This window comes from Artemia franciscana, chromosome 17 (genome assembly GCF_032884065.1).
Source record: "Artemia franciscana chromosome 17, ASM3288406v1, whole genome shotgun sequence".
NCBI classification, from domain to species: Eukaryota; Metazoa; Arthropoda; class Branchiopoda; order Anostraca; family Artemiidae; genus Artemia; species Artemia franciscana.
Window position 1 is genome coordinate 43052695 of NC_088879.1, and position 24571 is coordinate 43077265.

Below are 24571 nucleotides of genomic sequence, written 5' to 3' on the forward strand. Positions count from 1 at the left end.
CACGGACAATGGGACAGCGAAGAATGTTGTATATTCGCATGTTTTACGTAGTTAAAAACATATATTTATATCTATCTCTATTCACAGGTGGGACACAGGGACACAACTACAATGGCGCGTAACTAATATGGCGCGTAACGACTTATGCGCGCGGGGGGGCTTGGGGGGGGCGCGAAGCGCCCCACCAACTAGGTGTTGGGGTGGCGCGAAGCGCCACCCCAACAGCTAGTAATATTATAATACAATGTTATTATAATAATATATTATTAATAAGCTAAGTTATTTCTTATTTCTTATTCTAATAACTAAGCTTAGTTATTAATCTTATTATTACTGTCATCAATCCATTTCGGAGTTCGACGGTATTCATGGGGGATATTTATGCGAAGCTTTGTAGAAGCAGAAGCAGCTTTGTAGTCAGCAATGTGTATCTAGAGAAGACAAAGCTATAACATAACATATGTCATTAATATAAAGAGGAAATGAAAGAGGCCCCATAATTGGTCCCTGAGGGACACCAACTGATGATGATAATGGAAGGAAAGAAGAAGCAGAATTAGTAGCTAAAGTTGCTTGTGCTCTTTCAGAAAGATATGATTTTACTAAATCCAACGCCTTCTCATGAACCCACAAATTATTAAGCTTACAAAATAAAATCGAATGAGAAATTTTTTAGTCAAATGAGGAATTAAAAAAGTCAAACGCTTCTTCAATATCCAGAAACAGGTTTGCAGGAAATTCTTTTGGTCAAGAAAATCGCTCAAAAACTGGTTTGGTTTCCCTTTCGCAACCCAAATTGAAGCTTTGAAAATATTTTTATTTTTCCAAAAAAAAATTATACATCCGATTGCACAACACTATTTCTATAATCTTAGAAAACATGGACAATATTGAAATTGGGGGGGGGGGGTAATTAGAGGTCATCCCCTTTATGTAGACTTTCGAGACCTTAAAAGAAGAAGAAAAAAAACTCCCTGAAATACTCCGTCTGAAATACGAAATTTATTATATTTGCAAATAAACACGTAATACCAGGCATAACTACTTTCACAAAGTTAGTAAAAAAAAAATTAGTAGTAACTTCAGAGTTGGTGGCTTCAGAAGAAGTAGAAGAAAAGAAGAAGCAGCTTCAGAGCCACAACGTTTCATGAGTGTATTGAATAAAAAAAAACTTTTTTTTAACTGAAAGTAAGGAGTAAGATTATACCTAAAAACGAACAGAAATTATTCCGTATATGAAGGGTTATCCCCTCCTCAATACCTCGCTATTTACGCTAAAGCTGTTAGTACTTTTAAAAAAGCTTCCTATTATAATTAATCGGCCACTGTGTTTCAGTGGCCGTTCTTTAAAAATTGGCATAAACAGTCAAACTATAGCGTAAAGAGGAAGGTATTGAGGAGGGGGCAACACTTCATATACAGACTTTTAAGTTTTAGTTTAATTTCGTTATGGGTTTTAATGTTGCTCCTTCTTTTCAGCTTTTTTAATTTAATTTCTGATCGTTTTCAAATAATGCCAGTAAATCTGGTTCACCCTATATGAAATATATCCCCCCCCTCACGGTAAACTCCTCTGTGGAAAGTTCATCCGACGTAAAGTGCATCCTCCTCCCGTCAAATTCCCTCCAGGCAGTTCCATCAATGCTGAAAATTCCCCGCCCCCCGTAAAAAAATTGTTGCAGACAATTCAGCCTCAAAAATCCTCCTTATCATAATTTCATTGGAAAAATACTTTAGTTTCTAATTGGTTTATCGACCACTCAAAAAATGCCCCCTTCCGCGGAAACTTTTTTCTGGAAATCAAAACACACTGAAAATAGCCCTCCGAAAAATAGCCCTCCTTTGCATATCTCCGTATGCAAAATTGAGTTGGCAAAAAGAATGTAAGAAAATTAAAAATAATTTCGTAAAGGAATTCTATCAAATCCCCCAGCGTGAAATTACCCCTGGAAAATTCACTCGCGGAAATTTTCCTCAATATCCTCCCGACAGAAATCCACCCAAGCACAAAATTCCCTCCTTCCCAAGAAATATGTCAGTACTTCCCAATGACACATACTATGCGTAAACAATGGGCAAACATCATAGCTGACAGATCTCTCCCCACGGACTTTGGGGGGGGGGGTCGGATGTAAAAACATGCATCCATTATTTTTCTTCTGGTAAAAATAGCAAATTCCACATTTCTGTATATAGGAGCTTGAAACTTCTATGGTATGGTTCTCTGGTATGCTGAATCTGATGATGTGATTTTATTAAGATTCCTTGAATTTCAGAGGGTGTCCTCCCCGATTTCAAAAATCAAGCAAATATTCTCAGGTTCATAACTTTTGATGGGTAACACTAAACTTGATGAATATTATATATTTGGGATCAGCAAAATAATCTGATTCTTTTGATGTATCTATTGATATCAAAATGTTCATCACCTCGGATTCTATGACTGGAAACAGGAACATAAATTTGTCTGACAGTAGTGGCAGGTAAATGTGGTGGAATCATGATCTGACAATGGCGATGATAGATTTGCTGTTTTTTCACCAACCCTAACAAATGCTGATTTAGAAAATTGAGATTTTATGTTTGATTGTGTATCATAATCCCATCTGGGCCAATCACTTCACTCATCCTGTATATGTATACATATACATATATATATACATATATAAATTTTTTTTGTGCCCCCCGGCACAGGGGTATATATTATATTTTTCAGTTTTTTTCCTTTTTTAGTTTTTTTTCTTTTTTAGTTTTGAAATAAATTTTTTGTTTGTTTCCTTTTTTTCCTTGTAGTTTTTTTTTGTTTTTACCCTTTTTTTAGCTTTTTAGTTTTTTTTCTTTTTTTGTAATTTTTACCTTTTTTAGTTTTCTTTTTCTCCTTTATTTTTCAGTTTTTTTCCTTTTTTAGTTTTTTACTTTTTTACCTTTTTTTTTTAGTTTTTTTAGTTTTTTAGCTTTTTTTAGTTCTTTTTATTAGTTTTTTGTTTTTTTTCTTTTTAGTTTTTTTTGTAGGTTTTACCTTTTCTTAGTTTTTTTTTAATTTTTAGTTTTTTACCTTTTTTTAAGCTTTTTTAGTTTTTTTTGTAATTTTTACCGTTTTTTAGTTTTTTTCTTTTTTTGTATGAATACAAAAGTCAAGGTTCGAACCTGGAGCCTCTCGAACCTAGAACCTGGAACATAACGCGTTACCAACTCAGCTACATCGCCTTTGAATTGGTATATGATGAAATAATTCAGACGTCATATGCGGACAAACATGACGTCACTGGACAGACAGACAGACAACTTATTTTTATATATATAATAGCTGTTGGGGTAGAAAAAATATTTGTACTGTTGGGGTGGCGCTTCGCGCCACCCCAACACCTAGTTGGTGGGGCGCTTCGCGCCCCCCCAAGCCCCCCCGCGCACGTAAGTCGTTACGCGCCATTGTAGTTGTGTCCCTGTGTCCCACCTGTGAATAGATATATATATACACACACATATATATATATATATATATATATATATATATATATATTTATATATATATATATATATATATATATATATATATATATATATATATATATATATATATATATATATATGTGTGTGTGTGTTTTAACTACGTAAAACATGCGAATATACAACATTCTTCGCTGTCCCATTGTCTATGCATATAAATATATTGGCAGGTTTACTGACTCTTGAACATGCAACATATAATTGTCCATGGGAAAAACAATCCGTATTCAGATCTATACCTCATTATTCTAATGATGTGTCCCTGTGTCCCGGTCCTCATTTATATTCCCTGTGTCCCGGTCGTCATTTGTGTCCCGGTGTCCCAGTTTGTAATTTCTCTTTGAGTGTCCCGGTCGTCATTTATATTCCCTGTGTCCCGGTCGTCATTTGTGTCCCGGTGTCCCGGTCTGTAATATCTATTCGAACAATCCCTGTGTCCCGGTCGTCATTTATATATCCTGCCTGTGCCCCCGGCGTCCCCGTTGTAGTTGTGTCCCTGTGTACCGGTCGTCATTTATATTCCCTGTGTCCCGGTCGTGATTTGTGTCCGGGTTTCCCAGTCTGTAATTTCTCTTTGAGGTTCCCGGTCGTCATTTATATTACCTGTGTCCCGGTCGACATTTGTGTCCCGGTGTCCCGGTATGTAATTTCATCAACTGAAAAACATGACGTCAGTCGACAAACAACTTCATGAAGCATACAGCTCAATCCTTAAAATGAAGTCAGTCGACAAACATGACGTCAGTCGACACACAAACATGACGTCACTCGACAGACACACACACACACAGACAACTTATTTTTATATATATAGACTAGCTGTTGGGATGGCGCTTCGCGCCGCCCCAACACCTAGTTGGTGGGGCGCTTCGCGCCCCCCAGGCCCCCCCGCGCGCGTAAGTCGTTACGCCCCATATTAGTTACGCGCCATTGTAGTTGTGTCCCTGTGTCCCACCTGTGAATAGAGATAGATAGATATATATATATATATATATATATATATATATATATATATATATATATATATATATATATATATATATATATATATATATATATATGTTTTTAAGTACGTAAAACATGCGAATATACAACATTCTTCGCTGTCCCATTGTCTATGCATATAAATAGATTGTCAGGTTTACTGACTCTTGAACATGCAACATATAATTGTCCATGGGAAAAACAATCCGTATTCAGATCTATACCTCATTATTCTAATGATGTATCCCTGTGACCCGGTGTCCCAGTTTGTAATTTCTCTTTGAGTGTCCCGGTCGTCATTTATATTCCCTGTGTCCCAGTGTCCCGGTCGTCATTTGTGTCCCGGTGTCCCGGTCTGTAATATCTATTTGAACAATCCCTGTGTCCCGGTCGTCATTTATATATCCCGCCTGTACCCCCGGCGTCCCCGTTGTAGTTGTGTCCCTGTTTCCCGGTCGTCATTTATATTCCCTGTGTCTCGGTCGTCATTTGTGTCCCGGTGTCCCGGTATGTAATTCCATCAGTTGACAAACATGACGTCAGTCGACAAACAACTTCATGACGCAAACAGCTCAATCCTTAAAATGAAGTCAGTCGACAAACAATACGTCACTCGACAGACACACACACACACACACAGACAACTTATTTTTATATATATAGACTAGCTGTTGGGTTGGCGCTTTGCGCCACCCCAACACCTAGTTGGTGGGGCGCTTCGTGCCCCCCCCCCATGTGCGTAAGTCGTTACGCGCCATATTAGTTACGCGCCATTGTAGTTGTGTCACTGTGTCCCACCTGTAAATAGAGCTATATATATATATATATATATATATATATATATATATATATATATATATATATATACTACGTAAAACATGCGAATATACAACATTCTTCGCTGTCCCATTGTTTATGCATATAAATAGATTGCCAGGTTTACTGACTCTTGAACATGCAACATATAATTGTCCATGGGAAAACAATCCGTATTCAGATCTATACCTCATTATTCTAATGATGTGTCCCTGTGTCCCGGTCGTCATTTATATTCCCTGTGTCCCGGTCGTCATTTGTGTCCCGGTGTCCCAGTTTGTAATTTCTCTTTGAGTGTCCCGGTCGTCATTTGTATTCCCTGTGTAACGGTAGTCATTTGTGTCCCGATGTCCCGGTCTGTAATTTCTATTCGAACAATCCCGGTCGTCATTTATATATCCCAACTGTGCCCCCGGCGTCCCCGTTGTAGTTGTGTCCCTGTGTCCCGGTCGTCATTTATATTCCCTGTGTCCCGGTCGTGATTTGTGTCCGGGTGTTCCAGTCTGTAATTTCTCTTTGAGGTTCCCGGTCGTCATTTATATTCCCTGTGTCCCGGTCGTCATTTGTGTCCCGGTGTCCCGGTATGTAATTTCAACAGTTGACAAACAAGACGTCAGTCGACAAACAACTTCATGACGCATACAGCTCAATCCTTAAAACGACGTCAGTCGACAAACATGAAGTCAGTCGACACGCAAACATGACGTCACTCGACACACACACACAGACAACTTATTTTTATATATATTTTTAACAATTAGCCACATGGTAAAGATGAATTCTATAATTGTTTAGTTCATTCAGGTTTTTTGCAATGTGTTAATATTTGTGATTTGGTAAAATTTATTATATTTAGTTTACCTATTGTTGCTAAAAAGAGGGATATATTAACAGAATAAGCTTGTATTGGTGTTACTTGGTTGTTTTACATTTGCTGGTTTTTTTTTCTTTCATAGGCATGTATTTTGGGGGTGATACCTGACACGGGGATGCCATGGATATTCCGTGGTAGCCACAACACATGGCTGGGTAGAGAATTTAAAGGGGCGAAACCCTATATAGGCCAGTGTATTCTCCTGATGAGCCCTTGTGTTTGGTTGTTGCCTCTGAATTATTTGTCTTTATTATTTTTTCTATTGTTTGGTAAATGACGACTTATACTTATTGACGACATGACTGCCTGTCCATGGATTATTCTTTATGGTTGATTGTGTATGGCTATGCTGTTTGACCTATGTGATTGTATGGATGAGTAGGGTTACTGTCTGTCTGTGGATCAGGTGACGTCATGTTTCTGTGTCGGCTGACGTCATGAAATTAGTTGTCGTCATTTTTGCTTTGACGGTGACGTCATTCAAGATATTTAAGACATATGTTCACGTAGAAATCTATTAATGTTTAAGTTTACAATGACTGATGAAGATGCTCAAAGAGTCTATGCCAAAAAACTTGCTGCTGATAGAGAAAGTCAGAAAAGAAAGCGTGCCGAGGAACTACCAGAGCAACGCGAAAGCAGACTTGCTGCTAATAGAGAAAGTGAAAAAAGAAGGCGTGCCGAGGAATCAAAAGAACAGCAGGGAAACAGGCTTGAGACTGATAGAGAAAGAAAGAACAGAAAGCGTGCCAAGGAATCAAAAGAACAGCAAGGAAACAGGCTTGAGGTTGATAGAGAAAGAAAGAACAGAAAGCGTGCCGAGGAACTACCAGAGCAACGCGGAAGCAGGCTTGCTGCTGATAGAGAAAGTAAGAAAAGAAAGCGTGCCGAGGAATCAGAGCAACCTGAAAGTTATCGCCTAGCATTCAGGTACAACCCAGTCGATGATTATAGCTTGAGTAGATGTGTTCAAATCGGGACAATGTCTAAAATTTGTCCCTATTGCAAGGCCTTGAAATTCAATGGTGAAACAATGGGAATGTGTTGCGCCTCAAGAAAAGTTAAACTTCCTCAATTGGCTGCACCACCAGAGCCATTGAAGACTTTCCTTACTGGAACTACGTCAGAATCTAAGCGTTTTTTGTCAAAAATCAGAAAATACAACTCATGTTTCCAAATGACGTCGTTTGGAGCCCAAATCGAAAATCCAGATCAATTTATGTCTACTTTCAAAGTAGAAGGGCAAATTTATCATAGAGCAGGGTCCCTTCTACCATTCTCAGGCGAGAATCATAAATTTTTACAATTGTACTTCATCAGTGATAGAAATTCTGAATTGAATGCACGTTGCGAAATTTCTCCCAACGTTGAAAGGACAATCGTTTCCCAACTGCAACATCTTTTCCACGAAAATAATAATTTAGTGCGTCTGTTCAAAACAGCCATCGATTTGATGCCTACTGATACGCATAAAATTGTTACTTCCGCTGACAAAACGCCTCCTGGCCAACATGTGCGTAGATACAATGCTCCAACTATCGACGAAGTGGCAATCGTTATGGTCGGTGATCAGTTTTTACCTCGAGATATTATTCTTCATAAGCGAAACGCTCAGTTGTTAAGGATTGCTGAAACTCATCGATGCTACGATGCCCTACAATATCCTATCATTTTTTGGGATGGAGCCGACGGCTATCACTTTAATATTAAATTGATGAATCCAGCCACTAACAAAGAAATGAATAAGAAATGCAGTGCAATGCATTATTATTCCTATAGACTAATGATTCGGCAGGATGAAGAAAATTATATTTTAAAATGCCGTGAATTGTTTCACCAATTCGCCGTTGATATGTATGCTAAAATTGAATCAGAACGTTTGCTATATATCCGCCTTAATCAGACCAAGCTCCGCTCTGAACAATACATTCATTTGCGAGATGCAGTTATAAATGACGGTAATACCACAAACGTTGGAAGATTAACAATTTTACCTTCGTCATATGCTGGCAGTCCCCGTCATATGCATGAATATGCTCAAGATGCTATTGCGTATGTTCGTCTCTATGGTCGTCCAGATTTATTTATTACATTTACATGTAATCAATCTTGGGACGAGATACTGCAGCTTTTACTTCAAGGACAATCGGCGGTTCATAGGCATGACATTACGGCCCGTGTCTTCCGGCAAAAGTTGAAATCACTGATAAACTACATTGTAAAACATGAAGTGTTTGGGTCAGTGCGATGCTGGATGTACTCAGTGGAATGGCAAAAACGAGGTTTGCCACACTAACATATACTAATCTGGCTACATAAAAAAATTACTTGGAACGAAATTGACGATGTCATTTCCGCTGAAATACCTGATAAAAATGTCGATAAGGGGTTACATGATATTATTGTAAAAAATATGATACATGGACCTTGCGGTGCACTGAACGAAAATTCACCATGCATGGCCAAAGGAAGGTGCACAAAGCAATATCCTCGACTTTTAGTATCAAACACAATTACTGGCAATGATGGTTACCCACAATATAAAAGAAGATCTACTGAAGATGGCGGTAAAACAGCAATAATAAAGAAGCGTAACGGTATCACCATCGAAGTAGATAACCAGTGGGTTGTTCCATATTCCCCATTATTATCAAAAACATTTAATGCACACATAAACGTTGAATACTGTAACTCCGTAAAGGCAATCAAATACATATGTAAATACGTCAACAAAGGCAGTGACATGGCAGTTTTTGGCTTGCAGCCCGAAATCAAAGATTTCGATAAAATCGTAGAATATCAGGCTGGAAGATACATAAGCAGTAATGAAGCTGTTTGGCGACTTCTTTCATTTCCGATACATGAACGTAGCCCAGCTGTTGTTCACTTAGCGGTACATTTACAGAATGATCAACGTGTTTATTTCACGGAAACCAACGTGCAACAAAGAGTCCTGAATCCACCGGATACAACATTAACAGCTTTTTTTTCGCTTTGCAAAAATGATTCTTTTGCAAAAAAACTGCTGTATACTGAAGTGCCTTCGTATTACACGTGGAATACTAAAAATAAAGTATTTGAACGTCGAAAACAGGGTAAGTCAGTCGACGGCCAACCTACCATCTTCAAAGATACCACGATAGGAAGACTCTACACCGTTCACCCCAATCAACATGAATGCTTCTTTCTACGCCTGCTTTTGGTGAATGTACCCGGTCCGACATCCTTTGAGTATTTGAGGACTGTAAATGGTACTATACATGACACTTACCATAGTGCATGCCAAGCTCTGAATTTATTGGAGAATGACCAACACTGGGATAACTGCATCAAAGACGCGTGCGAAACGTCAACCCCAAGTCAAATTCGTGCATTGTTTGGCATCATTTTAACAACTTGCTCTCCATCAGCTCCTACAGAGTTATGGGAAAAATATAAGTCAAAAATGTCCGAAGATATACTCCATCGAAAACAGTTAGAGACGTCAGATATGACTTTTGATTTTACATCAGAAATTTATAACTACACTTTAGTTGTTATTGAAGATTTGTGCGTAAGTATGGCAAACAAACCTCTTCAGGATTTGGGAATGCCTTCACCTAACCGTATCGCTGCTGTTTCGACATGTGTAGAATTAGATCGTGAACAAAGTTACAGTACGAGTGATCTATTGTCGTATGTACATAATAACATTTCCAAGTTAGCGTCGGAACAAAAAGACATTTATGATACGATAATGCATTGTGTTGACACAACGTTGGAGAAATTTTCTTTTTGGATGCGCCAGGAGGTACTGGTAAAACGTTTGTGATAAAACTGATTCTGGCATCAATTCGATCAAAAAATGATATAGCGTTGGCAATTGCGTCGTCCGGAATAGCCACAACATTGCTGCCTGGTGGAAGAACTGCTCATTCCGCTTTGAAATTGCCTCTGAACTTGCATTCTACAGAAACTCCCACGTGCAATATTTCCAAATGATCTGGGATGGGTAAAGTATTGCAGCAATGCAAACCTATTATTTGGGATGAGTGCACAATGGCACACAAAAAATCGCTCGAGGCTCTGGATCAATGCTTGAAAGATTTGCAAGGGAAGTCGAAACCCTTTGGCAGCACCTTAATATTGCTTGCGGGAGATTTCAGGCAAACATTACCTATAATACCTAGATCAACTCCTGCAGACGAAATGAATGCTTGCCTGAAAAATTCTAATTTATGGGCACACGTAAAAACATTAAAATTAACTACAAATATGCGTGTCCGATTGCAAAACGATGACTCTGGTCAAACATTTCCAGATCAATTGCTGGCAATGGGAAACGGAAAGCTCCCAGTAGACTCAATTTCAGGACGTATACAACTACCTGCTGATTTCTGTAATTTAGTGACGTCCAAAAATGAATTGATTGAAAGCTAGTATACAGCTAGTATATATATATATATATATATATAGATATATATATATATATATCCTGTGTGTTAATGTTTGTGGATTTATGTATAAACTGAAAAATCAACTCATGATTTGTATACTAATCAACTTAGAAATATAGAAATTAGGTCCTGTTCACTAGCATATAAGCCCCATGCAAGCCCACGCCTTGCCCACGTGAAGCCAAGGGAGATATACAAGGGCAAATGCCCTAGATTTATGGGTGTATTTTTTTTTACTAAAAAACACATTTTTTAGTATTTTCATAGAAAAATTGAAAAATTTCAAATCCCCCCTAGAAACTGAAAAATTTTAGATAATTTATTTTAGATAAGGAATACCCATTTGGGTGTAACAGTAGAATACCCCTTTCCCAGTCCAGCACCTGGCCTGATGCAGCAATTCAGTAATATCATCTTAGGGGAACACAAATGTGAATTTTTGTCTGGGGACTTTCTTTTTCTGTAGGATATAAGAAGATAGCAAATAATTTGTGCTCAGTAAAGATTATGACATAGAGAGTGGAGTCCAATTCATAGCATTACAGTGACCACCTCCAAATCCTCTCACAGTACCATGTTACAAGATTCCCACAAGCTTGATTATATATGAATAAACAAATGGTAACGTATTGATTGACTCTATTGTCTATATACACTGTTTTCTGAAGATTATGGAATCATATACTTGGGGAAAAGCATCCCCCCACACTAGGTCTTAGATGTGAATAAATTTCACATGATATTATTTTATCTGCTTTACATAACAATTCTTCGTCCACAACCTCTTCATTAAAATTCATTGTTGGTTGCGACTTCAAAAATCAGCATAAATCAACTAACCTTAGAGGGTCATCCATGTCAGAATCAATACTATCAGCATCTGAGTCAGCATTTTCAACAAAAGTATGATCAACTAACATTGGTGCAATGTCTGCTTCACTTTCATCAGAGCTGATGTCTACTGCTGGATCTATAACTGAGGCTTCAGCTTTGGATGTATTTAGTCCAGACGAGCTAGCTTCATTTCCTAGAACACAAACCGCAATAAAGGATAGTAGGAAACACTGGGACAGTTAAATCTGAATCTGTTCATGCATGTCCACATGCATGCAAAGCATGCATGAGTATACAAGAACACATAGGGGGGCTTCCCTCCAATATTGGTTCAAAGTATCCTCTGTTCCTAAAAAATTGTAGCTTACAAATATAGGTTTTGTGATTTATACAGTTATGCAATCATACAATTTTTTTCCTGAACAAAAGACTAACTGAAAAGAGAAGTACACTACATAATTAATTAATTAGAATTTGAAAGGCAAAACCTAGACCAGTGGTTTGCAGCTTGTAAGCCACATTTTAATTAAGCCACATTTAACTCAGAGTTGGTGGCTTCAGAAGAAGTAGAAGAAAAGAAGAAGCAGCTTCAGAGCTAAACTCTTTGTCATTCTGATTATTCACCTTCTATAATCAAATACACATCTAATCACAAACTAGTCAAAATAAATTATTGGAAATTCGGGGTATACCTAACACTTCATAACCATATTTGTACCCAAACGTATCTTAGAGTATGTTCTTGATTCATTTCCAAGAAAATTTTGTGTATTACCAAAGAGCAATATTCCTGCTCTACACTTGCATGCATCTCACCTCATCATGCAATTTATAAATCAATAATGAAATAACAAATTAATAATATTAATAAATAAAAAATTAATTTTAATTAGTTTAATTGATTAAGTTCTTTAATTTGTTAATTAAATGATTTAATTGAATAATTAGTTTAATAAATAATTAATTAACTAAGTTAAATAAATTAAAAATTTAATAATTAACAAATAATAATTAAAGAATAATAATTAATAATAATAACAAATTAATAACGAAAATTGTGCACTTGTTGGTCACTAGGGAAAACTGAGAGAAAATAGCTTGAGGGTGATTTTTCTTAAAATGGACTTTTTAAACCGTCAGATGCAGCTGTCCTAGATGTGCAGTACGTAATTTCACTTGCCATTAACTAAAGATTATTCATATCTAACTATTTAGTGTTAAACTTAAACCATATGTAATTGCATTTAACATTTGGGGGTTTGTTTTATAGTGCCAGGAGTTGTTGAGCACAGATATTAATGACCTTCATAATTTTTATCTCATTAGGTCTTAATCCATTAGACTAGAGGAAATAAAAAAAGTTGTGACTACAATTGAACAATAGATATGTTTTGATGAATAATATAATATAAAATTTAGATCCTAAATGCATTTATGTTAATAATATCTAAATATTTTATTTATTTATGTAAATAAATAATTATATATTTATGTAATCTATTATATTTATTTATGTAAATAATTTACACCATAACTGCAGCAATCCACTATATTTTTAATAGTTACAAAAAGGTTAATTACCACTTTAAACTAAAAAGGTAGCCAATTGCTGGCCTAGGAAATATTCAAAACTTGACTTTGAATAACTCGTAAGTACTTTTTACCATATCTTATGAGAGAAAAGCACAAATCTACTCTGTCGTGTGCTAATTAAAATGTTTTAAACGTAGAGGGGGGTGCATTTACAACAAGCTGTGTCTTAGCAGAAAAAAGAGGCAGTTGTAGAAAACCAATAGAAAGAAAAGTAACCTTTTTCTTTCACACAAGAAAAAGCTTATTACCACACTCACACTAGAGTGAGTGTGGTAATTACAGAGGCATTAGCTTGGTTTCTGTAGAAAACAAATTTCTTAGTATGAAGATACTTTAGATGGATAGATAAAGTTTTAAAAGAAGAAAAGCATGGTTTTAGGAGGAGAGAGTATGTGTCAATAAATCTAACACTCTTGTATTAATGACTGAGAAGTGCCTGAATAGTCAGGCACTAAAGTCACCCCTTTAGTCTTCAGTTTTATAGTATAAGTTAAGATGCAAAACAAACAAACAAAAAAGAAAGACATTACTATTAAGTTCGAAGTTAGACTAGCCAAGGTTAAAAAAGAAAAAAAAAGCATGGAAATAACAAAACATGACTAGACCTTAGCTGTACAAAAAATTCTTAAATGTATTTTAAATTCACATTAATTTTTCTGAAGATGTTTAATTCCCTAAGCTCCAAGTTCATTATCGCCTAGGATTTCCCAAGTAGGCACATCCCTTAGTTCTATACAAAGAAACACAAATTAAACAAAGAAACACACATTGCAGAAAAATTACAACAGGACTAGGCCTACCATTACCATTTGATATAATATGTGAACAAGAAGAATTCCAACAAAAGCTGGAAGATACATTTAGAGGGTTCAAAGGTTTTGGCGTCATTGCTGATGATATCCTTGTACCTGGAAAGAGTGAAGAACATGACAAGAACTTGAAGTAAATCCTACAGAAGGCCAGAGAAATTGGGGTCAGGGTTTAATCCAGAAAAATGATTATTGTGATCCACAAACATACCATACTTCGGACATTTGATTACAACAGATGGCATCAAAGTAGACCCTTCTAAAGCAAAATCCATAAGAAAGATGCCACAGCCAGCAAACAAATACAAACTGGCCACATTCCTTGCAATGACCAACTTTCTGTCAAAATACATTCCAAACTTGTCATCCTTATACTTTCCACTCATGGAATTAGGAAAACAAAATTTCTTTAAGTGGACCAATGATTACACTGCAGCAATGGGTAAGATCAGAAAGTTAATTTGTAGTAGCCTGGCAACTTTCAATACTAAGGCAAAATCTGTTGAGCTGGAAACTGATGCCTCCAAGTATGGGCTTGGAGCAGAATCAAACATCAGTGGGAAAATTATTGTGTTTGGTTTAAGAGTTCTAATATTTACAGAACAGAATTATTCCCAGATTGATAAAGAGCTATATGCAAAACCACTAAGCTCCTCTGAGGCTCCAAAGAATGATGCTATAGTTACAAATATATGACATTGTGGTTCCATATGCTAGGGGGAAGGATTTGTCTGCTGTTGTTGCACTGTCAAGACTCCATCCACCACATTGGATATTGAATTCCACGTCCACTCCATTATGAGAAGTATCCCTATCAGCTTTAAGAAAATGAGGATCATCTGTGAGGAGATTAGAAGAGATCTAATTATGCTAGAGCTTAACTCAATCATACAATGAGGATGGCTGAATTACCAGCACCAGTATTCTGCTTCCATACAACCTAATTGGAATGATAAGGATGAGTTGTTCAATATTGATGGCATCATTTTGGAAGGAAGTAGAGTTGTTATCCCTGGAGCATTGCAAAGAATCATAATGCAGCAATTGCATGTAGCACACCTAGGGATGGAGAAAAGGAAGCAAAGAGCCAGAAGTAAGATTTACCATTTACTTCTCTGTAATTTTTAACAACTGAAATACAGAACCAATAAATTATAGAATTCTTCTACTGTTGTTATTTCCTTAGCCTCAGTCATTTTCCTGAGCAAGCCTTTTTTCCAGAGGGAACACTCTCAAAAGGAGCAAAAAATGAAGAATCCAAAGGTACTACATTGATTCCATAAACATATTTCCATTAGAAGTGGTGGTAAAATTCTAGTTAATTGACTTCTTGCTATTTCAGAAAGGGTTTAGGTTAGGAAAATGAAACTTTCAGGGATGAATCTAGAGACTAAAGTGTGTCCCGGGAAAGTATTTTGAAGCAACTATCTCCACTCCTTCTCCCTCTAGAGGGCCCTGACCTTTGATGACCTTTAAAAATTCGTGTGTTATAAAAGTGAAACCTTGCAAAATAGATCTTATGCTTAATTGGAGTACAACAAAATTGTTTTCAGCTTCATAAATTTGCTCAATTCCATTTTATGAGGTTTGAAAGATATGCAAATACATTTCCTAAATTTTGAAAAAAAAACATTGATTTGGCTCAAAATTCTACTCAAATAACAGGAACTGTAGTTTCAGAACTAAAGGCAGAGAAAAGGCAACTAGTAACTAAAAATTAAGGTAAAATGTTGTTTTGTCAAAATTTTAATAGGTATAGACCTGTCATGTAGGCAAATTTTAGGTTCCTCTAGAAGGAAAAGGAGTGGAGATGGGTACTTTATAATACCTTCCCAGGACATACTTCAGCCTATAGACCCATCTCTGAAAGTTTCATTTTCCTAGCCTAAACCCTTTCTGAGATAGGAAGAAGTCAATTAACTAGAATTTTACTGAAGTGGTTAACCACTGAAAGTTTACTTAAAGATAGGCTACAACAAGTGATCTATTCACCTTCATCCTAACTAAGTAGTGGAAAAACTCAAAATTAGCTCTATTTTACTTTATTATCATTTTGCAAGCCACTGCAAGTTTATTGTTGGGTATATTTATTTACAATGTGAAATTCTAAATAAGGGGCTTTGTGATCAGAAAAATGTGAATGAAATTCTGAGAAATAGACAAAGAACCTCAATGATCCCCTTTTGAAGTATATATCTCCACCCATTTCCCCTCTAAAGAAGATTGATCCCTGATGAAAGATCTGACACCTTTTTGTTACAAAAGTGAAACATTGAGGTATATATACTGCTTAAATGAGGTAGAAGGAAAGTGTCTTGAGCTTTATGTCTTTGCTCAATCCAAGATTTAAGGATTTTAAAATCAATTTCTTGAAGTTGGAAAAAAGCCTTGATATGACTTAAAATCTTGCTGAAATAATTTGAATTGTGTCTCAAAACCTAGAGCCAATGAAAAAGAGACTGAAAAGCTACACTTGAAGCAAAACCTTTCTGTCAAAATTTGAATAGGTATATGCTAATTGTTTATGCAAATTTCTAGGCCCTAGAAACAAGGAAAGTGTAGATTGTAGCTTGAAAATGCCTTCCCAGTATGTACTTTAGACCCTGGATTCATTCCTGAAAGTGTCTTTTACCTACCTCAGCTACTTTTTTTTAGATAGCAAGAAGCCCTTAAACTAGATTTGGATAGAAAAAAGTATGGTAACTACTGAAATACTTCCATTACTTAGCTAGAAAGAAGGTAATGGAAAAATACTTCAAATAAATGGTTAATTTGGTCAACCATTAAGCAGAAGTCTGGAAAATATAACAGTAACAGTAACAAAGTATGATAACAAATGAAATGTTTCCATGCTTAGCTGGAAAGAAGATGATGGAAAAATGCTTCAAATAAATGGTTAATTAGGTCATCTATTATGTGGAAGTTTAAAGAAAGGAAAATAAAATGGTTCAAGGATGGAAAAGTCCTTCCTTAACAGTAAGAGTACAAACTGTTTTAAGTTGGCACAAATAAGCCCAAAAAATCCAATTTTTTTTACCAGAACAGCCAGTCTAAAAGATTCAATTTGGAAGACCAAAAATAAATTTGGTAAAATTCCAGTTAGGTGACTTTTGGCTATGTCAGAAAGGGGTTAAAATAGGAAAATGAAACTTTCAGGGATGGGTCTAAAGGCAAAGAGTGTTGTGGGAAGGTATTTTGAAATACTTACCTCTATTCTCTCTCTCTCAAGAGGGTCCTGACCTTTGATGACCTTTAAAAATATGTGTGTTTTAAAGTGAAACCTTGCAAAAAAGATCTCCTGCTTGAATGAATTACAACAAAATTGTTTTCAGCTTCACAACTTTGCTCAATCCCAATTTATAAGATTTTAGAGATATTCAAATATATTTCCTAAATTTTTAAAAGAGAACATTGATATGGCTCAGAATTCTACTCAAATAACAGGAATTGCATTTTCAGAACTAAAGGCAGAGAAAAAGCAACTGGTAATTGATAACTAAGGTAAAATGTTTTTTGTCAGAATTTCAATAGGTACAGACCTGTCATGTAGGTAAATTTTGGGCTCTCTAGAGGGAGAAGAAGTGGAGGTGAGTACTTTAAAATACCTTCCAGGATATAATTTAGCCTGTAGACACATCTCTGAAAGTTTCATTTTCCTAACCAAACCCCTTTCCAAGATAGTTAAAAGTCACTAAACTAGAATTTTACCATAAATTTATTTGTCAAACCATCACAAATCACTGTAGACAGGGTGCAGCTTATTTTTGTGTTTTCAGTGCAGGACTTGTGCATGGTGTAGCCCTACTCTCTTTAGATAGGCCTACCATGTCTAAATATAATCCATCAAAAAAGCCCATTTTTAATGAGAAACATTAGAGCCTACATGTTAACCTATTTACAATTTATCCTGAATCTTTACTATCCATATTAGCTTATTTAGTGCAGGGCTTCTCCTAAACTTGGTGATGCCCAGGGAAAAATTAATTAGCCTACAGCACTCCTTCCTGACTCAAATATAAGCCTAGAAAGCCAAATCAATGTGGCGGATTAAATATATACCTTATTGTTCAAGGTTCTTTGTTTAGCTCATCAGTGGACAGATCTAGGCTAATAGATGAGAAAAAGAATTGCCTTGAGAATGTTCTCTCATTCAACAAGGACAACAGCCTTACATGTTAACCTACTAAATTCATTATTTCTTTTTCGCCACATAGTTACTTATGGATAGCTACCTTGGCTGTTTTCAGTACTTGAGTACTTATTTAATTTTTTCAAAATATTTTCAATGCTATTTGAGTAATCCATGTTGTCTTATTTCATAATTACCGCGAGGAGCAGTGTTTCCACTTTGTAATTTTTTATTAATCACTAATAATGAGCTGAAAAATCGCTAGAAATCCCAATCTTCAGTTCCAAAATCCCTAAAAATCTCCCATTTTCTAATTACTCCCTGAACCACTTCTCCCTATCTCATTTTACCCGTAACATTGAAAGATAACATATTTTGGCTTCTTAGATTGACGTCTAGCTATCACTACCATAACAGAATATCTTGTCATGCGGTTTAAAGTGCTTTTTAATCATCAGCTAAATACAAATAGCTTCAAATGTTCTTCAAATAATATTAAGCAAATAGAAAAGAAAATGTAATACTGTAATGTAGATTATAGTACAAGATGTTTAATACTGTTCAATCGTGTCATGTAAAACGTAATCAGACCTTATCTTCCCCTGAAGTGTCTTCAACATTTTTGTATGGTGGCTGAAGCTTTCACCGTTCTCATGTGGTGAAGTAACTGATAATCTTCACTTTCCAAACTTTCTTGAGCTCTTTTCATTCCATATTTTATTTCTAGAATCTCCCACAAAGTTTATATTTTCAATTTATTCTGATGGTCAGTTTTTACTACTTTTACAGCACTGAAAAACCTCTCGACATTGACATTTGAAAATGGAACAGTGGAAGTAAATAATACTTTCGGTTTCTGGTTAGGATGCAAATTCTGTTCCGGCAGTCTTTTTTTTCACCAATACCAAACACCAGCAGGTCACGACATCCATTGTTTTGACATTTTCAATATCGATGAGGCTCTGCCTCCTCCACTCCTGCTCGGTTTTGGTTCTGTCCCATGGGATCTGTCCATACTTCCTAACAAAGGATAGCAGAGAGGCAGGCTGAAGTGATTGGGCTGACACTGGGTCAGCCATTTCAGCATATTTGTAAATTTCGTCTTAGAAATGGAACCTTTTCTGTATCTGGCCTATTGCTTTGATATGGAACGCCTGTACAGCTTTGAGAACTACTTAGATTGAATCAGGGGGGACGGCGGTATCTGACCTTGACGTACAGAGGGAATCTTGTCCGTTCGGACCCAAGTAAACGCTTTCAAGGGGAAGTTAAAACTTCCCATTGTTCACCTGGATTTCTAAGGCACTAGTTGATTCCATTAAGTCCTTCTGCAGGAAGTTCAATGCTGAGACCAATGTTTTAAGCTTTGTTTATACTCCAAACTAGAAATATTTTGGCTTCAAGAGCTCAAATTGTGCTTAAATTTGAATTTGCGACAGAAGTGATTGTTATATTTGTAAAGAACGTAAAAAAAAGACATAAAGTGGTATGTTCACTTTATTTGTAAGTCAAAAAAATGAACAACAGAAAATTTACCAATTATAATATGAAGGTTCATGATTTTCCCCTGGGTACGTAGGCTTGCCAAAAACACACAATACATTTATTCCTGTGTCATTGTTTTTAAAAAATTGCTTTCAGTTTGTTTGCCTGTTAAAAACTAGGGTAATGAAACGGTAAGAGAGGTGTTCGAATAGTTATAGCCCACCTTTATTATTCACGTCAGTACTTATAAAGCTGGCTACAAGTTCGAGTTCAAGTTTTTTTTTATTTTGCACAAAAATCGTAAACATCATACAAGTACTGTGGAGAAAAAGAATCGTACATGCAATGCTTGTCAAAAAAATTACTACATTAAGAACAACTACGTACCCTATAAAACTATCAAAATATATTATAACTTTATTTATCGGACCTGTAAAAAATGACATGCTATCTACCAAATAATCTTACGAAAAAACAACCCAAAAATGACAAACCATATGACATCCATTAATCGAGAAAAGTCCAAGCTAAATTTTTGTTTGAAGCCGACATCAGCATGGAACTGTTTCAAACAGTTCTTTGTTGCTAGTTTGTTACTTAGGACTCCTGTACATATCAAAATCTGTGTGATGTTAAAATCTTTTAAGCAACTGAAGAAGTTCTTCACTGTGATTCCAAGTTCAATTCGCAAGGAAACAGATCCTAAATCGAATTATCCTGCTTCTCTGATCAAGAAGATGATGATGATGAATGAATTAAAGGAAAACCCCCAAAAATTTCCCTAAAAGTCCATAGGAGAGGAAAAATCCCCTAATCCCTAAAAAAAACTCTCGCCCCTAAAAGACTTAAACAATCCCCATTTTAGGGGGGAAATCCCCATAGTGGAAATACTGGCATGGAGTTCAACCAGATTAAGAAAGGAAGATTTCGCTAATACTCAGACCTATCGCTCAGGCCACATACAAAATATAAAGTAGACAAAAGGTATATAGGTCTCCTAGACTTAGAATATGCAGATAATTTGCGTTTCATAAATAAAAGTTATATATATATACATATACATATATATATATATATATATATATATATATATATATATATATATATATATATATATATATATATATATATATATATATATGAAAATTGAAATCACCAATACAACAGCACAAACACATAAAAAAAAAGAGACAGAAGGAGAAAAGGAAGTCTTTTTTCCTAAATTAGTGATTAATATAGATCAGCACTTGAATGAGGCCTTAACCCTACTCATCCATACAATCACACAGGTCAAACAGCATAGCCATACACAATCAACCATAAAGAATAATCCATGGACAGGCAGTCATGTCGTCATTTACCAAACAAAACAAACAGTAAAGACAAATAATTCAGAGGCAACAACCCAACACAAGGGCTCATCAGGAGAATACACTTGCCTATAGGGTTTCGCCACATAAAATTCTCTACCCAGTCAAGTGTTGTGGCTACCGTATATATATATATGTATGTATATATTGCAGGTTTTAATACTTTTATATATTAAAACTGTTATGAAATTTCATAATTTTTGCCAGAAGAAAGATCACGTATGGGTTTTTTTGTCAAGGTGATTATATCGAACCAATGGTCATATAAGATTGGGAAGAGGCTTGCTCAAACGGAAGTTACAGTTCTAATTCCCCATTTCGTAACCAAAACGATGGGAGGAGCAAGATCACTCTCCAACGCCTCTTAATTCCCAAAGTCGTCCGATCAAAACTTTGAGACAGGTATATTGATCAGCATAGTTGAAAAGTCAAGTAATCATGCCTTTGGCGATAACCTGGCCCTACAGGCCCTCGGGGGAAAAGGTTGTAAGTTATGAAATATGTCTAGTGTCTGCATTTAGTATTTGTTTTAAAATCAAACAGACATTTTTTGGGAGGGTGAATTTTCTGCAGTGGGGATTTTCTACAGTGAGTATTTTTCCAGAGGAGATTTATCCATGGGGGAGGGAAGTTTCCAGGATGAACTTCCAAAGGAAAACCAGACAGGGGGGGATTTACTAGAATTCTTGTACTAAATTCTTTTATTTGACTTACTTTCTCTTTGCCAATTTAATTTTACATGTGGATATATAAGGGTGAAATTGGCCAGCGAAAATTTTCCATGGAGGTGAGATTGTCTGGGATACGTTTGCGTGTGGGGGTATTTTTTAAGATTGTCTGGGAGATGTTTGCGTGTGGGGGTATTTTTTAAGAGAGAGATTCTCTATCGGAGAATGTTCCGCGGGAGAAACTTTCCATTGGTACATTGAGAGGGGAGGGTTTCCAGGAAACATTTTGAATAGAGGGAGGATTTCCGGTATATTTTGGAAAACAATTAAATACAAAAAAAATCAACTAAAAGGAAGGAGAAACATCCAAAGTTAAAACGAACCGAAATTGTCTCCCGCATAGAAGTGGGCTTCTCTACTTGATACCTTATTTTTTACGCTAATTGTAACTTTTCTTGTCAGAAAAGCTTCAAAAGGAAAAAATTAAAGGTATATTCCAAGTCTCGTGTGAATCAAAATATGTCTTACAGCGTTTTGTTTCTAAGACGTTCAAGTTAATTTAAACAAATCCGGCTTCCTCAGCAAAAGAGGAGACAATTTTTGGATAAAAATTGTTTAAGACGACCGTTGAGTGGCACCACATACCGCTTACAGCACCAAAAAATCTTCCGCTTAAAGCACCAGATACCAACATAGCTGGCAAATATAAGACAGGACAAATGAAAAACATATAAAGCACTTCAAGCAAGTGCCTTGGACGGGTTGTAGGCCGAAGAATTTTCAGTGTTAAGTCAATAGCTTCCCAAGCCAAATTATTGGATACTTCTTGTTAGAAGCAAGATATTCTTGCTCTAGCAAATCTCTAGCAAGAGATTATACAAAGAGACGTTTCACAAAAGATCGGAAACGATATCAAGCAAAATCTACAGCCCTAATGTCCCACAGGGTACGTAATGACCAAGACTTTGTATGAAAAATGTTAAAACATGGTAAATAATCATTTAGCGATTCCTTCCATGCCAGTGGCAATTACTTCATATCCCTAGAACTTTTATTTATCGTCATGGATAGGCAGTGTGGTTTTCGAAATTACCTGATCCAGTTCACAGCCTATATAGACACGCAGTTGCGCAAACATTTTTCAAAGGAACACATAGCTATTGTCACGACTTCGACGATAGAGCCAAGATCTTTCCGCGCTGATTGGCTGCGGGAGCGCCGGAGGTTAACGCCTAGTCTAAAGATGTCTGTTGAACTCCTTCTATGGGCAAGATACGTCACCTCGCGACAGTGTGTCTTTTTTGGCTATGATTTTGTGGCCTTGTATCCTTTTCTGGGTACTAGGCTGTGGTCTAGTTTCTCTTTTTTCACGTTTCCATTGACCTCTGACGTATTTTTTGAAGCTATAAGTAGCTCCCAATACGCACTTCAAGAAGATTCAATGACCAACTCTACTAATTTGACTAATGACTAATTGACTAACTAATTTAACAGCTAGTTTAGAACTATACAACACTCTATAACCGTTAGTTTTACTTACAGCAAAGCCTATATAAAAATGAGCAAATTTTTATGAATACTGCCCGTTAAAAGCACGCTAATTCGGAACATTCGATCTTAACAAAAGAAATTTAAGGGACTTAAATAAAATTTGCGAAATAATCACACATTTTTATGCGATTACTTGTCGGTTAATTTTTTAATAAATACTGATTCAAAAACAAAATTGATCATTTAAATCAAATTGTAGTTGAATAGACATAGCAACATTGTCTTCTATAACACCCACATTCATCTCAAGGAGCTTCAAGACACTCTTACTACCTAACCCCCTTCTTTGAAACCGGAGCATAAACCCGTTGGACATCTGTATAGGGGTCCAGCTTCTTCCCCTTCAAACAAATTATCTTCCCGTATGTAAAATAAGGAGCAAAAGGGAAATTAGGGTAAATAAATAGAACGAAGCATCAACTACTATAAATAGATTATGCATCAACTACTATGAAGGAGGGGTCATTGTCTAAGAGATAGGGGGAGGGGGCATGTCTACAAGAGGGGATTTTCGATGCCCAATATTTCTAGGTCTCCATAGACCTTCAAATAATACAGGGAGGGTAGGGAGGTATGAATAAATTGCTCATCTCCCTTCATTTAGAATAAGCCTGAATAAGGGTGCTGCAGGGTGATACCTCCCCCCTTTTATTGCTGAAAAATGTTTCTGGCAATTATTCGAAGCTTCATTTAATTAAACTACCCTTAGTCTGTAGGTTTCTATTTTAAGTTTGTCTTAATTCACTTTAGTTTTTGTTCAATACACGTCCAAAATTTTAACTAAACTTTGAGATCAGATGTAGATGTTGGAGAAGGGCCCCTCCGAAGATTGGCAAGGATTGTTCTTTCTGGGTATCCATCAGACACAAAAGATAAATTAGGTAATCCTCGAAAGAGTAGCAAAAGTAATTCGCAAATTAACAAATACTAGCCCAACCTCGCCAAATTGAATAAACAATTTGTCAACGCAAATCTAATGATAGTAATTTGAAAACAGAAGTAATTAACGACAAACAATTTATTTTGTTGTAAATCAAACGTTCTTCCTCTGAGGAAACGACACGTAATTTTCACGTATAAAAAGAATTAAAAAAAATCACTACTGAATAGGTGGTCTGCATTTCTCAATAGATACGTCATCAAAATACCGGTGAGTTAAGGCACGCTTCGCTGAAATCCGTCGAGCCGGATCATACGTGAGCAATTTCTGAAAAAAAGAAGAAATGTTTGAAAAAAGAAGAAAAAAGAAGAAGAAAGGTTAACACTGCCGATGAAAGATTAAGCCACGACTTTTTTTTTGTGTAAGGATGCCAATTGGAAGAGGGACTAGGAAAAAATAATTTTTTATATGTTCATTAAAAAAAAATCTTGCCCCTTCCTCTCGAATGAAATTGGAAGGAGTCATCGAAAAAGATTTCAATGAAGTGTGAACTTCATGCATGGGATTAAACAGCTAAGCTTTGGACAGGCCGGGGTTAATTCTCCCTGTCGTTTTTAAATTCAATTTTATCTTAA

The 24571-nt window shown here is 36.1% G+C and overlaps 1 protein-coding gene across 1 annotated transcript in view; it reads right to left on the reverse strand.

The window, feature by feature from the left end:
* LOC136038271 (KAT8 regulatory NSL complex subunit 2-like) overlaps nt 1-18199 on the reverse strand; it is a 41658-nt gene extending 23459 nt beyond the window's left edge. Inside the window, exons 1-2 of the mRNA XM_065721391.1 lie at nt 18086-18199; nt 11458-11644 (exon numbers count right to left, since the gene is read on the reverse strand). Of these exons, the coding sequence (XP_065577463.1) occupies nt 11458-11644; nt 18086-18158 (260 nt within the window). The 5' untranslated portion in view covers nt 18159-18199. The remainder of the gene's footprint in view (nt 1-11457; nt 11645-18085) is intronic.
* Between the last annotated feature and the right edge of the window lie 6372 nt (nt 18200-24571).